Source organism: Hydra vulgaris, chromosome 06, assembly GCF_038396675.1.
Source record: "Hydra vulgaris chromosome 06, alternate assembly HydraT2T_AEP".
Lineage (NCBI taxonomy): Eukaryota > Metazoa > Cnidaria > Hydrozoa > Anthoathecata > Hydridae > Hydra > Hydra vulgaris.
In genome coordinates, this window is record NC_088925.1 from 38,842,501 (window position 1) to 38,857,882 (window position 15,382).

At 27.9% G+C, this 15,382-nt stretch overlaps 1 protein-coding gene across 1 annotated transcript in view; it reads left to right on the forward strand.

Annotated features, from left to right (window-relative positions):
* Positions 1 to 2,329, forward strand: part of LOC100201700 (cytochrome c oxidase assembly factor 1 homolog) — a 5,892-nt gene extending 3,563 nt beyond the window's left edge. Inside the window, exons 2-3 of the mRNA XM_065800079.1 lie at positions 667 to 818; positions 2,075 to 2,329. Coding sequence (XP_065656151.1) covers positions 667 to 818; positions 2,075 to 2,224 — 302 coding nt within the window. The 3' untranslated portion in view covers positions 2,225 to 2,329. The remainder of the gene's footprint in view (positions 1 to 666; positions 819 to 2,074) is intronic.
* Positions 2,330 to 15,382: the final 13,053 nt, after the last annotated feature.

The window sequence follows — 15,382 nt, forward strand, 5'->3', positions numbered from 1 at the left end:
TTAAAACTTGACTTAAGTATTGAATTAAACTGGATTTGATGACTTATGACTTGACTTGAGCTCTGGTTGATAAGGTATTATATTCTTCAACATTAACAAGGAAAATCAAATATTTTTCACCACTTGAACTCATGGAGTAAATTCTTTAAAACAGGAGAAAATCAGGAACTACTCATGGAAAATTGGTTTTCCAAAATTGCTATGAACCCTCCATTAAATCAAAGTTTATAATTATAAAAAATGGTAAAAAGCTGAACTACATTTTATTTTGATGAACAAAATAATTATTTATAATTTGAATAGCACTACTGCAAGACTTTTTCTGGATTGCAATTTTTTTCTGTGTTAAAAATGAGATTGCAACCAAGAAAAATTCAAAGTGTTGCACTTTTGAATTTTTCTGGGTTGCAATCTCAGTTTGGGACGATTCTTTGCTTTACAATGTATATATTTGACCCCTGATTATTTAAATTCCACTTTTTTTGTGCACATTTTTATTTAGATTATCTCTTTTAAATGCATTACCCTTTCATAAATATATATTTTTTAAAATCATAGAACTTTGGTTTAAGGTTCTAAAGGATTTTTTATGTTTTTATCACCTTATTTTACAGTTAGGTGTGTATTGCAAATTATTCTTTAATGATGAGTTTATTTTATTTTCAGAAAGAGTTGTTTTGTTTGGAGACTTCTACAATAAGTCTATTGAAGCTCTTAAAAAAGATGACAAGCTGAGTATGGCGTTAGGAGTTCCCCTATATCCTATGTTTATTGATCTTTCAAGTAAAGATAATTTGATGACAAACACAAAAATAAAGGTAACTTTAACTTTTATTTTAAATACTTAAAATTGAAATTCAAATTAAATAAAATGGAACGAATTTAAGTGAAAAAAGTTAAATTAAAGGTTATCAAAATAAAATAATTATTAAAAAATAGTTATCATGTTTCTTAGGAAAGATGTAATTTTAGAATTTCTATTTCTTTTCTAACATAATATTCTAATAGAATATTCTATTCTAAAATTGGAACTTCTAAGATTTCTAAGCTTTTTAAGGTAGCACTCAACATTGTTGACAATACAACACTATTGGGCAATGACTCAATATAACAATTTATGTTTGAGAAACTTATAAACAAATAGTGAAACTACCAAAAAGTTAATGGACTATTTTAAGATACAAATTGATGAGCACTAAAATACAGATGTCAAGAATTTATTACACAGCCTTAAGAACTCTTCGATAACACTCACAATTACTATCAATAATTATTACAATCAATTATTGTTAGAAAAACACCATCCAGATACACAAAAAGCTTTGCAGGCATGTTGGCTCCTCAACTTTAATTCTACATATATGTATTGCTAAAGAAAAATGGATCACCAGCAGTTTCTTCTGGACAGGATATTTTCAGGTGCTTAAAGGCTGAATTTACTCTTCAAAAATACAGTTTAACATAAAAAAAACCTACGAAAGCTTTATGAGGCATTAAAAATTAGGCCCACATCTACAGATCTTAAAAAATTATGTACCAACTTCTGTTGAAAAATAAGGTTCATCCTTTAGATAAGTCCTTATCAGTGCTTGTATTTGTAAAATAATATAACGAAAAATAAAGTTTATATTAGGATTTAAAGTATTTATTAAAATTGCACATATTTTTAAGAAAAAAAAAGTGCACCTCTACAGATGTTGAAAGAGTACTTTTAGGGTTTGCCAATTTTAAATTTCTTTCAAATCTAAAAAACAGTAAAACAACTATTTTTAGAAACCCTAGCCAGACTCTAAGAATTTACTCTTTGACAATCAGTATGGAATTTGATCTTTTTGTTCAATGTTGATTTGTTTACTCATATATATATATACATTACATATATAAATATATATATATATATATATATGTATATATATATATATATATATATATATATATATATATATATATATATATATATATATATATATATATATATATATATATATATATATATATATATATATATATATATATATATATATATATGTATATATATATTGTTTATATTTATATACACACTCGTTTATTTTAGTTGGCGATTCCAGTTCGTGGTAGTAAAAACAAGGGTTTGCTACATACAGAGTGTTCAAAAGAAGTAATGGAAAAGACTTGGAGGATAGACTCTCTTGTTCTTGAAGTAAATAAAAAGTCCTTCAATGTAAAAATTCCGTCAGACAATTAGATAACTTTTGAAGAAAATTTTGAAAAATATTACATGTTAAAATTAAAGGAGTATATATTTTGTAATATAAAAAACAGTACATAAAATATATTGCTTGAATGAGAAGTTGCATATATTTTCCAAATTACATGATTTATTTCTAAAATGCGTTATCTGGTTTTAAAAACTTCGTAAAATTCGACATTTAATAAAATTTATGCAAAACAGAAAAAGACTTTTTTGAAAGATTATACGTATATTATACGCTAATGTTATAATCAACTTTGATAATTTGTTTCCCATATAATTATAGTTTCCAATTATATAATTGAGGGTTTGTGTTTCAAAACAACCAAAAAAGTAAACCAAAATTATCTTCAAATTAAACGTAATAGGGTACCGTTCTGCTTTCGTCACGCAAATATTGAATAAATTAAAATTAAAGATTCTGGGATTGAAATGCGGATAAACAACTCAAAAATATATGGCAAAAGCAATACAAGTTCTTCAGTTATCAATACAAACTCTCAATAAATATTTGAATTCTTGTTTACGTTTTTGTTATTGTTAAGTATTAGTAAGTTTAAGTACTAGTAAATAAATTGTTAAGTATTAGTATATTTTTGATTGCTGATTACAATGAAAGCTTTCATTTTGATTATTTTAAATTTGACATTTTAAAGCCTGATTTGATAGTTTGCTTCTTTTTTTTTATATTTTTTTTTTAGTTGATAGTTTTCTTTGACAATAAGCGAAATTAAGTAAACAAAAGAATTTAATGAGTCTAAATACACCCAGGGTGGTCAGTATATTTTTCGAAAGAAAATAAATTTTGTGTTAAGCATCCCAGCAAACATTCTATAGTTTTGTGTTAAGCATCCCAGCAAACATTCTACAGTGGAGTTTCAGTAGAACTTTATAAGCATTTTTAGCGGACCGCTGTAATTTTGCTCATCGGTTACTGAGTGGACCATTAGTGGCAGCCGCCAAAGATAGCTTGCCAATAATTAGCAAATTGTCAGAAAGTTATCGGCTTGCCATTTATAACAGTTACCACTAATTGTTTATCAAGTAACCAATGATCCAAACTCCAATAAACTGCTAAAAAAAATGCCTATATAAATCTCCTGCAAACCCACTAAAACAATGTTTACAAGGATTTGAGAGTCAGAGTTCCTGAATGGTACAGAAAATCAACAATCATAATGACACATAAAAATCAACAATGCTGCCTTTTGTATTTATGTCGGAACAAATGAATAGTTTACGAATTTCTATAATGATAATACATATTTGCATCTATATTATTACTATTTTCACTCTTTTCGACAAGAAAATCTACATGATAAAAACATTTTGTTTAAATGTATAATTTCGAAAGATTTCTTTTTCTTTTATCCTTTTTTCCAGGTTTGACATCGAATCTATAATTTTTCCTATTAATTTTAAATTACACCAGGTGGGTAATGTTCTTGGTAGCTAGAATTTGATAATAATAAATCTTAACAGGGCCGTCCAGAGGTTGAGGGGCACTGGGTACATTTTACGTAGGCACACGGACAAAGGAGCACATGCAACTCTCAATAAAAAATTTTATTAAAATTTTTAATGATCATAAAGTGTTCTACTCCTTGGAGAAATTTAAAACAGAATCTAAAAGACTCTTATTACAATTTGAATTTATTACAGCAGACTTCAAATAATTATTATTCTAAATTTAATTTAAAACAGAAAAAAAAAACGTTATTATTATCACTAAATGCAGAGGGTGATCTAGCATTTTAAAAGGGTGATAAAATTTTTTTTTATAGAACCCCCTTTCCATAACCTCCTTAGAGTTTAAGTATAATCAATTTAAAAAGTAGAGGCACAGAAAAAGGCATAGCAAGAGTGGTGCGGACATGCCCCGGACGGCTTTTTTTAGAAGTGACGCCGCTCTTTATGTCATTAAACAATAACTAAGTTTGTTTTGTATTGCTTTCGTAGTATCTATTTTTTAAAGAAACTTTCACAAATGTTGCCTTGGCTATTTCGTTCATAGATTAGACATGTAATTTACTTAACAAAGTGCACCAACGAGAAGATAAGCCATGGGACTTTGCACTTCATCTGTGCACTATCATTTTGCCTAAGGTTAGTCCTCCATTTCTGGATTCTTTCCTTTTCTTGAGAGGCACAGAATGTGAAGTAATGTTGCCTAAGGTTAGCCCACCATTTCTGGATTCTTACCTTTTCTTGATAGGCACGTAATGTTAAGTAATATTAGGTTATTTATTAACATAAAGTAATATTAAGTTAATTAACTAATGTTATAACTATAAAGGTTAGCCCTCCATTTCTGGATTCTATCCTTTTCTTGATAGCAGTTTATGTAACGTGTTAGTAATCATGTCTAAGCTTAACCTTCCATATTAAGTTTCTTTTCTTTTCTTGATAGGAATTTTGTTTTTTGATTTAACAATTTTTGTTATACTTTTTTATTGAAGTTCAATTAATATAAAATAAATATAGGCTAATAGTCTCTCTTTCTCTCTCTCTCTCTTTTTTTCTCTTTATATATATATATATATATATATATATATATATATATATATATATATATATATATATATATATATATATATATATATATATATATATATATATATATATATATATAAATATATGTAACTGTATTCAGTTATATATAACTGAAATTCTTCTTTCACATTCACAAGTAGTAATTGGAATTGTTCCTAATATATAAATAAACGTTTTTCTTATATTTGGAAAACCTCTCATGTCAATGACCTTTAAAATACTAGCAAGAGTTAAAGGAATATTTGACTGGTTTTTCAAAAATAATTCCCATAAGTCTAATTCAGCATGTGTTGAAGTAAAACGAGGCATATCAGGTAAATAGAAATTTAAAAATTCATAAAAATTAGATTTCCATAGTTTCTTAACTTATGTTCTGGACAGTACAGTTGAAGGAAATGCTGCTAGACCTCTAAAAACAGTTATACCATTTTCTGAAAATCTATTAGCAAGGTCATTAATAAGATGTTCAGTTAATGGAGAAGTAATGCTATGTTTAAAATAGTCACAAACTGTATTTGTTGGATAATTATACTGGTAAACCTGGAAAGTACACAATCTAGATCTCACTTCGTGGATATCAAGACTAAAACCAAAAGCCAAACTAAAAGCAATAGCTGCTACAATTAAACTAAGTCTATGGCTTACACAATCAACAAAAAAAGCATTATTTTTAAGAGCTTTTATTCAAGAAGCAACTCATTTATATTCACCTCCCATAAATTCTGCACCATCATACCCTTGGCCCCTACAATAAATTTGAATATCAAGTCCAAAAATTCTTTTGAAGTGTATTAAGTAAATTTAGAGATAGACCAGATGTACAAATCTTGAAAACAATAAATCTTAAGAAATCCTCGCAAATCTCATAATTTGAATTTACATATCTTAAAACAAGTAAACAGGCCTCATCACAAAGAATTGAAAAATAATTTGAATGCCTAACATTTTTTATTAAAGCTACCTCAATTGTTTTCCCACAAGAATCAATAAGTTGGTTTTGGGTAGGTTTTGATTTAAAGGTTGCATTTTTTGGACTTGAAAAAAGATGATTAGCTAAGTTTAATCACCAGCATCAACACGAAATTTTAAAAGCTGTAAGAAGTTACCTCTTCCAACCTTTCCAACCAAGAAATATTATTGTTTTAATTATTGGAACAAATTTTTTTCAGTTATCAGAAAAAAGTTTTAAACGAGAATTGTGTAAATCAGCCTCAGTAACATTACTTTTGGGGTTGCAATGTGAACGTAATTCATTAAATGAAAGCATAGACCTTTTATGTAAAACACAACTTTTCTCATGTATATTAAAATCATTAACAGCATTACTCCATTTTTGATAAGGCTTGAAAACTAAATTTAGTATTCCAGACTTATTTGGAATAAAGCACATAGCAAAGTACAAGGAAAACAATAAGCTCAATCTTCTTCGCTAGAATAAGCTAACCAAAAAAAGTGGCTGAGCCATTCAATTTAAATGATCTTTTTGTATTAATAATCTATTAAATAATTATTAAATATATATTGGACAAAAAAAATAGAACTAGGAAGAAATACTTTGTTCACCATATCTAACAAAATTGCATCGTCTATGCCAGCGGTTAAAAATTTACCATGGGTTAGATATGTTGAAACTTCATATAAAGTATTTGAGTCTTTATATAAAGGAATATTAACTGAGTTGGAATCTAGTTACTCAAATATTTTAGAATCCACAGAAAGTTCAAAAGACAACTCTATTAAAGCATTGTCTTTTTTAGATTAATTTTAAATTGGATTTTGACATGTTTTGCAGAATTAACTTTTTCTGTAAAAGAAACATCAGAGAATTGTTTTTTATTTGTTTCAGTTTTAGGACTAATAAAGTGTAGAGGATAAGTAAAAATAAAAAATAAAAAGTATATAAAACAAGATCAGTTTATATTATTTTCTAGCTGGAAATATATAACACCATTAACTATAGTAATAGTTTTACTTTAAAGCAACATAATCTTTACTATCTTCTAGCTTTGGGATAAAACAATCCATTTCAGAATTTTCAAAAGACTGACTATATTGGACTCGATACTTCTTACTTTAACTGGATACTTGTTACTAGCAAAGTCCTACGACAAGAATTACGAGCGAAGTACGTATATCAGGTGGCATATCCGAATTTCGAAAATTTTGAACGATTTGGAGCAACTGATGCAATTGTTTTAAACGTTCTACAAAATTAATTGGTTAATAAAAACATTCTCCTATCTTATTTGAAATATTTTTGTATTTTTTTGTGGAAGGTATGTAGCAACTGTCACAATTGTTATTTTAATAAATAGTGATTGGTTTAAACTGTTTTTTAACCAATCATTTATGATTTAGAGAACAACTGCACCAAATGCTACAAAGTGATAGGAAAAATGTGTAAAAATATATAAATACGATTGGTTAAAGCCTAAAATATTTCCTCTTTAACCAATCACATTTGTATTTGGTGAAGAACAATTGCATCAGTTGCTCCAACACGCAGGAAACTTTGTCTAAGTAACGCTTAAGTAATTATAGAGGTCAAATAAAATCGATTTTAGATTTAATATTTTTTTTCGAGTTTAAAACAAATTTTACATTTTTTGAGAATATCAGATTTTAATTTCTAAATTAACTTTTTACTATGAAAATAAAGTGAAAAAGAGATACACTTAAATTTAGCGGTGCAAAAAGACTGATGCACGCGCATCAGTGGCGATACCTTAACACCTTAAATGAAATGAATATATCCTATTAAACATTAATATAGAAAATGTGTATGCATTAATATATTTGTATGTTTATATTACTTTAATTTTAAATCAGTAGAAATATACTATAGTTTCATGTTCTTTTAAAGACATTTTTAACATTTTGCAAAATTTATATGTATTTTAAAACGGATTATGTAAATATCTGCTTTTGCATAAACACAGACAATTAGGGTTCGATGATTTCGGTAATTTCCAAAACAGTTACTTTTAGTTGCCGGTAACTGCGCGTAGCTTAAGGTAATTTGAGCGTAACTTAAGGTAACTTGAGTGTAACTTATGGTAACATTAGGTAATTTTTAAATTAAAAAAGTAAATTAAAAAAAATTGACAACTATTATTAATAGAATGTGAAAAGAATTTATAAATTATCAATAACACGCGCGCAGATTTTATTCACGTTGTTTGCGCACAAATATTCAAAAGCATTTTCGGTAACAAAAAAAGGAGAAAAAGTAAAAAATTAGTCCCTCGCTAGATATATATATATATATATATATATATATATATATATATATATATATATATATATATATATATATATATATATATATATATATATATATATATATTTTGTTTGTTTGTTTTGTGCAGCAAAATTTTAACACTTTTCTTCAATCTGTCGCTAAGTTTCTTAAATTCCATATTCTCCCACATGCGCATACTTTAATTATGAATAATAAATAACAAATGTTTATTTAACAATAATATAAAAACTAAACAACAAACGTTATATAATAATATGAAGAAAATAATATTGTTATAAACAATGAACAAATCTAATAACAAATGAGTGACGAAAATGGGTGAAAAAATATATTATAATTTTTTGTTGTTCAGTAACTAAACTTTCCTATTTTTCACACTATATACGGTTTCAAAGATTAAACTGAAGCATAAAACATAAGAAAATTGTACACTTTACACGGTTTTTACATTTGAAACTTCAAGAATATATATTTTTGTTCTCTGTTAAAAAAGGTGGTCACTAAGTCAAATCATAAAAAGAGCTTAATAAAGACATCACTTCTTCATCTTCTTCAATATAGCTTTCATCGCATAAGTAATTTTGTTTATCTTCCTTGTCTAATAAAGATAAATTGATGTAAAGAGAAACTAACTTTTCCACACTTTCATTTAATAATCTGTTTCTTCTGTTTCCATAAATGAAAATGTGCTCCAAACTCTTTCACTAGAAGCAGAAGATGTCGGAACTGTAAACAATTTGATTGCAATTTTAGATAAATTTAGAGATTTGCTTTTTCCAACAATTGCCCAGTATTGAAATTTTACATTTTAAAAATTTCTTCTTTGGTACTGTCTGAAATAAAAACAAATTGTGTTAAATATTCATTCAACTCAAAAATAGCTAAACTAATTTCTTCTTCTGAATCATAAAATATTGTAAAATATTTTTTTAAATTGTTTTAAAGTGTTTAATTTATCTGAACCAATTATGTCATCATTAGTATATATTGATGATAAAGCAAAAGCAAATTCCATAGATTCTGTATGGATTAAGGCCCACCTTTTATATAATAACTTGACAATTATTCTTGAATCTAACTTATTTTTTTTGAAAATGACAGAGGAGTCTTTTAAAATTGTTCTAAATCGTTGCTAAATCATAATTATCACTTTCAAATTTTCCAATTATATTATTTGGAGATTCAAGTATGGTTGATAAGCTTTTGAATTTTTTCCAAAACTCACAATCAGAAACAATTTTTGTAAATGATTTTTTTTCTCAGATTCTTTAATATTTGAAATAATGTGATCCTCAATTAAGAGTCAAATAATAAATTTAGCATTCATTGGTTTTGATAAAGAATTATAATGAGTATACCAACGAGTGTCAACAGGAATCACTAAGGTATTTTGAATTCTGTGCTGTTTTTTTTAATTCATTAAGCCTATAGGAAAGCAGTTGCATTTTAAAAAAAAATAAGACAATTTGTAAAACAGATGTCATTGTTTCTTTAAAATAATTCAAAGAAATTATATCATTTATGAACAGATTAATTATTTAATTAATTAATTAACATTAGCAGCACATCCATTAGAAAAAATTTGAGGAAACTTACATTCAATAATACTACATGCACTTTTCATTGAAACTGTGTAATCAGTTTTAATTGAAACAAATTTATCACTTCTTAATTCTTCTACAAACTTAAAAATAGTTCAGAAATAGTTTTTACAGTTTGAGAAACACCACCAGTGTTTATAGATTAAAAAAAAAAGGCTGTTTTCTAGGAATAATGATAACATAGTTTAAACGGTGATCATTTCGTTTATTTGACCAACCATTACTTAAAATTGAAAAATAAAGGTCTTTCTCTTACCCTTTTTAAGCCAATATTGTAATACTTTTCATGCTGATTCCTCAAAAGAATAGTTCTAATATTTTTTTGTGATGGCTTTAAATAAGCTGGTCTCAAAGCACCCATAAAGTTTTTAAAAGCTGAAGAGTTTATAACATTAAATGAAACTCCAGTTCGAAAAAACAAAATATGACAATAATTCATCATACTACAACTGGCCAGATTTGCTTAAAGTGTCCATTCAATTTATTATGGTAGCATTTTTGTTAAACTCCTTTGGAATTTCAGGTCTTTTCCTTTGTTGACTTATCAAATTGACAGATTAATAAAAAAAATCTGTTTTTCTTCATCAGATATACCAGAACAATAAGCTTTTTTATGGCTGCGTAATTTATCAGTTGACCAATAAACTTTAAATGCCACAGAGAATGAATTTTCCTCTTTTAGTGAAAATATTTCTTCTTTTTAGATATCTTCCGATACATATTTTAGTTTTCATCTAAATCAATGTTAAACAACAGTAAAACGTGACTTTTGGACTCAGTGAATTAATATTAATTCAGTAGCAACGTGATAATGTTGTTTATTCAAACACATAACCAACACTTTTTTTGTTATACAAAACTTTATTATATTATTTGTAACATGCTCTCATATGCAAACTTCGAGCATTGAATATATACAAAATTAGCATACATCTTGTTTTACAGTTTATGTGCAAAATAAAATATGGATCTCCGCCGATATTTTAACCCTATTTTAGGAAAATAAGTCATAAATATCCTACTAGATTCTCATTTAACAACTTTGTCATCCTAAAATTTATATTAAAGTTAAATTCATACTCAGTTCAACACCACGGACCTTATTTGTGGAAATTTTTTTTTCCAAATTGTTACTATCAAAAGAAATATACTTGAACAGTTTAAATCTTAACAGAGCGTTTTTTATTATCGACGGACTTAAATTTTCTTTTTCTTTTTTATTAAAAAAATATAAACTAGCACAATTTATTTCTTTATTTGCTTTTACTTTTATTTGTCCTAAACTTATTTTACAAAGCGAATTTAAATATTAACAGTTACATCAATTGTTAAGCTATATTATTTATAAAAGACTTAATATTAAACTTTAACTTTTATGTAAAGTTGTTATATTTTCACTTAATGTTTATAATAAAACATTTATAATAAATGTAATAATGATATATATCTCACTATCTCAGGTTGGCTACCAGTTATCAGTGGTGTACCACGGGGATCAGTTTTAGGACCACTGTTGTTTTTGATGTTCATTAACAATTTGCCAGATCAAGTCAAAAACCCTATCAAACTTTACGTTGATGATAGTAAAATAATAAACATTATAAAAAATCCAAATGATTCAATAAGCCTTCAAAATGATATAAATAATATAATGGCATGGTCATCTATCTGGCTCACAAAATTTAACAATGAAAAATGCAAAATTATCCATATCGGGGGAAAAAAACATATGCTACATTTATAATGACTGGTATTGATTGCAATTACAATTATACATTATGTAACCAGAAGCTGAACGTGATTTAGTTGTAATGGTTTTATCGGATCTAAAATGGCACTCACAAGTTGATTCAACTAGAAAAGCAAACATAATGTTAGGTATCATATAGAGAACATTTAAATATTTAGATGTAAACATAGTAAAAAAGCTCTATACAACATTCGTACGTCTACATATTGAGTTTTTGTTATTTTTCCAGGCATGGTCTTCATTCCTACAAAAATACATAGACAAAATTGAGATGATCCAAAAAAGAGCAACCAAAATAGCACCTACATAAAAAAATTATCTTATAAAGCTAGGTTAAAATTATGCAATTTACGACACTAGAAGAACGTAGACTACGTGAAGATTTTATTCAATATTTTAAAATAAATTGGGTTATAAATAGTTATCAAAATACATCAAAAGAAGTCCTGTATGTCCGTATTTACGATAACACAAATTTAAAATGAAATAAGCTTTTTGCAGAAATACCTTCAGATATCACTTCTTCCAAAATCGAGTTGTAAATGCATGGACCAACTTACCATCTGAAATAATAGAAGCTGCTATATAAACTAGACAAATCTGAATTTTGAAAAAACTATTTGTATTAACAAACTGAGCTGTTACAGTGCAATATCTACTGTTATTGCACTTCGCAACTGTTAACACTAGTTGTTACAGCTATACCTTATTATTTTTTTTTATTTATATAAAATATAAAAACATGCGATTTAAGAATATCCGCTAAGTAGATATTATAATATTTAAACGCGCTTGCGTTGATCCGTATGAAAGTGACCGGTAACTAGAATTAAACTACTGGTAGATAACCGATAACTTACCGGTCTGTAACGTTGCCGGTAAATAACTTGCAAAACCCTACAGACAATATGTAAACGGGGCTCGGTGATAAGATAGTTTATGTCTTCTTCTTACTCGGGCCTAAATTTATATATATAGTATGTTATTATTGTCAATTTATCAAACGGAAAACTTATAAACACGGGCAAATTATCAAACGGCAAAAAAAAAAAAGGGAACATTATTTGCATAAATTTGAGCAAAAAATTTAAGACAAAATAGAAGATTTTTTTTTCTTTTTTTTGAAAAATATTTTGTAAGATTTTTAGAACTTTATTACATGAAATGAAATTGAAATTAAGGTTAAGTAAAATAGAAATTTCACAATTTCTATTTTTTCTCCGTGGAAGGACTGATTGTAATGGTTCCAATATAAATGTAGTTAAAATTCGAATTACATAACACTTATCCTAAAAAAAAGTTTTTTTTAAAACACTATCAATGTTATGTTACATAAATCAGTTAAGTTACTCTTATTCAAACACTTTTCAAATATTCTTTCTCAATACATTCATTCCAATTAATTTGATACTGTGAATTGCATTTAATTACAAAAACAAACGTACACTGGAATAGTGTGGCTTCGATAAAGTTAAAAAAAAGGGCATCTTATAGCTCTCCAGGTAGTCAAGGCATAGATTAACAGCTTTATTTTTTTATTCATAATCTTATAATCATAATTTCATTCCGAAACTGTAAAAGTAATTCTTTTTTAGACGGACGATGTTATTAACAGCGTTGATGAACCCTTGAGTTCAAAAAAACCATCTTCTTTATCAAACTTTTAAACGGCCTCTGAAGAAGAAGATGATAATCGGGTAAGTTTGGGACGCATTCTTATTTTATGAAAAACCTGCAGATATTAAAAACATATCATTTAATATCTGGATATTGTAAAAACATATCATTTAATATTTGCAGATTTTAAAAATATATCATTTAGTATCTGCAGATATTAAAAACATACCAAAATTCTGAAATACTTTTTTTAAGAGGCAATTTACCTGGGTGATCAAGCAGTTAGAAACAAACTAACTCTAATTTCTAACTAAATAGAATCTCTATAGAGATTCTACAAACAAAAAAGTTCCTGTCTTCGTTTTTTACAAAACTTCTCTCAACGGAGAGAAGATTAACAGAGACTGGCTTATCTGGAGTGGAACTGCAAAAGTTTTTTTTTTTTTTCCCTGCTACATTTTTGGACAAAAGCACAATTTTGGCCCTGGATTTCTGTCTTTCTTCTTGATGTGGAATGGCGGAATAAAAGATGATTGGTGAAAGCTAGGAGAAAAGATTTAAAGCCACCAGTGTAATGCTCAACACAGAAATCCCTACATCGTCTGGAAATCGACCTTTGAAGCCATAAAAAATCAGACCGGAATCAATTCAGAACTTGAAAAGACAACAAGAAATAAGGCATCTAAGTAATATGAAATTTTACGCTGCCTCCTGGACGTCACTCTCCATTTTGTTTCAAGGAATCTAAGTTGTCGAGGTGTGTTAGCAGTTTATGTTCATAAAATAACTTTAAAGTTGCTTGGAATATTAATCTAGATGTAGTCTTTGTTTTAATATTATGTTCATATTTGTGTAGGTTCCTTAAACATGCTTGCCGAGTATGGTAGTGCTAATTTTTTAGCCACCCTTGAGCTGTTGGGGAAAAACAATAAGACATTTTAGTTCCATCTAAAAGAAGTTTCTCGACACCAAAAACAAAGAACAAGAGTGTAAGTGCACTAATTGTGCTGAAGAACTCATAATGAGTTTATTAAGGCATGCGGTGAAACTGTTTTTGCTGCTATTATCGAAGAGGTCCACACAACGATTTATTTTTCCTTTTAGGTTGATGGAACTCTAGACGTGTCTCATACGGAACAAATTACTTTCATTCTTCGATTTGTTTGCCTAGGATCTGACAACCAATAAATAGTAAAAAAGCGTTTTCTAAAGATAAAAAATCTAGAGGAAAAAATAGGGTTCTGACATTGCGAAGCTGATTATAGACGTTTTTGATCAATGTCGAATTGATTTAAAGGACTGTAGGCACCAGGGCTATCATAACGGAGCAAACATGTCTGTGTATGCAACGGAGTGCAGACCATCATTCTCGAGAAAAATCTTCAAGCTTTGTTCATGTCTTGCACATAGTCTCAATCTAGCTGGCGTTCATTCTGAAGAATCATCTACTGTAGTCAAGAACTATTTTAACAACATCCAATCTTTGTATAACCTTTTTAGTAGTAGCCCCATGCACTAAAAATTTTTGACTGAGACAACTGAGCAGTCCTTCACTAAACGTCCCAAACAAGATGGAGTTTGCGCATAAAGGCTGTCCGATCATTGTCGAAACGACCGAAAGAAATTCTGAAGTCCTTAAAACTTTATAAAAAATTTGTTTTAGAAGATCATCAACTGACTTTAGTTAAGTCATTCAAAAAGTGAGTTTATTTCTGGTTCAAGAATCTCCTATGTGTCAACGATGTCTGCTTCCTTTAATCAGAAAGCATTTCATTTGATGACGAGACAAATTTTTAAAGACTCTCATCGATGATCTTGACCGAATACGTTCCTCTTGACCCGAAATCCTCCTAGAAGCGAAACTGGTCGCATTTGGGTTAGCTTCGTTTGGGTTTCAAAATGATTTTGTTAAGAAGAGGACAAAAATAATATCAAGTTGCTCAACAGAATAATATCAGAAAGGTCTTCAGTCAATATTTCCTTCGATCTTCATTATGCTTTGCATTCTGTAATACAATCCCGTTTTCAGTGGCTGAAGGAGAGCGCTCTTTCAGTAAGCTTGCTCTCATCTAATCCAAATTGCGATCATCAATGACTGAAGAACGCTTACTAACCTTATGGTGATTCCAATTGAAAACAACCTTCCCAAGACTTTATTGTACGAAAAAGTTATCTCTAGTTTTGCAAAGAAGAATGCCCACAAAGTGAAATTAGTATGATCTGACTAGTCTTCATAATTAAGGTTTTTTGATGAAATATATAGTTCCATTCATTTTAAACTGTATTTGTATTTTTATTTTATCATATATAACCAAGTTCAAATACAGAGTGTATATGTGCAGCGATGGTTAATACAAAAGTTATTATCG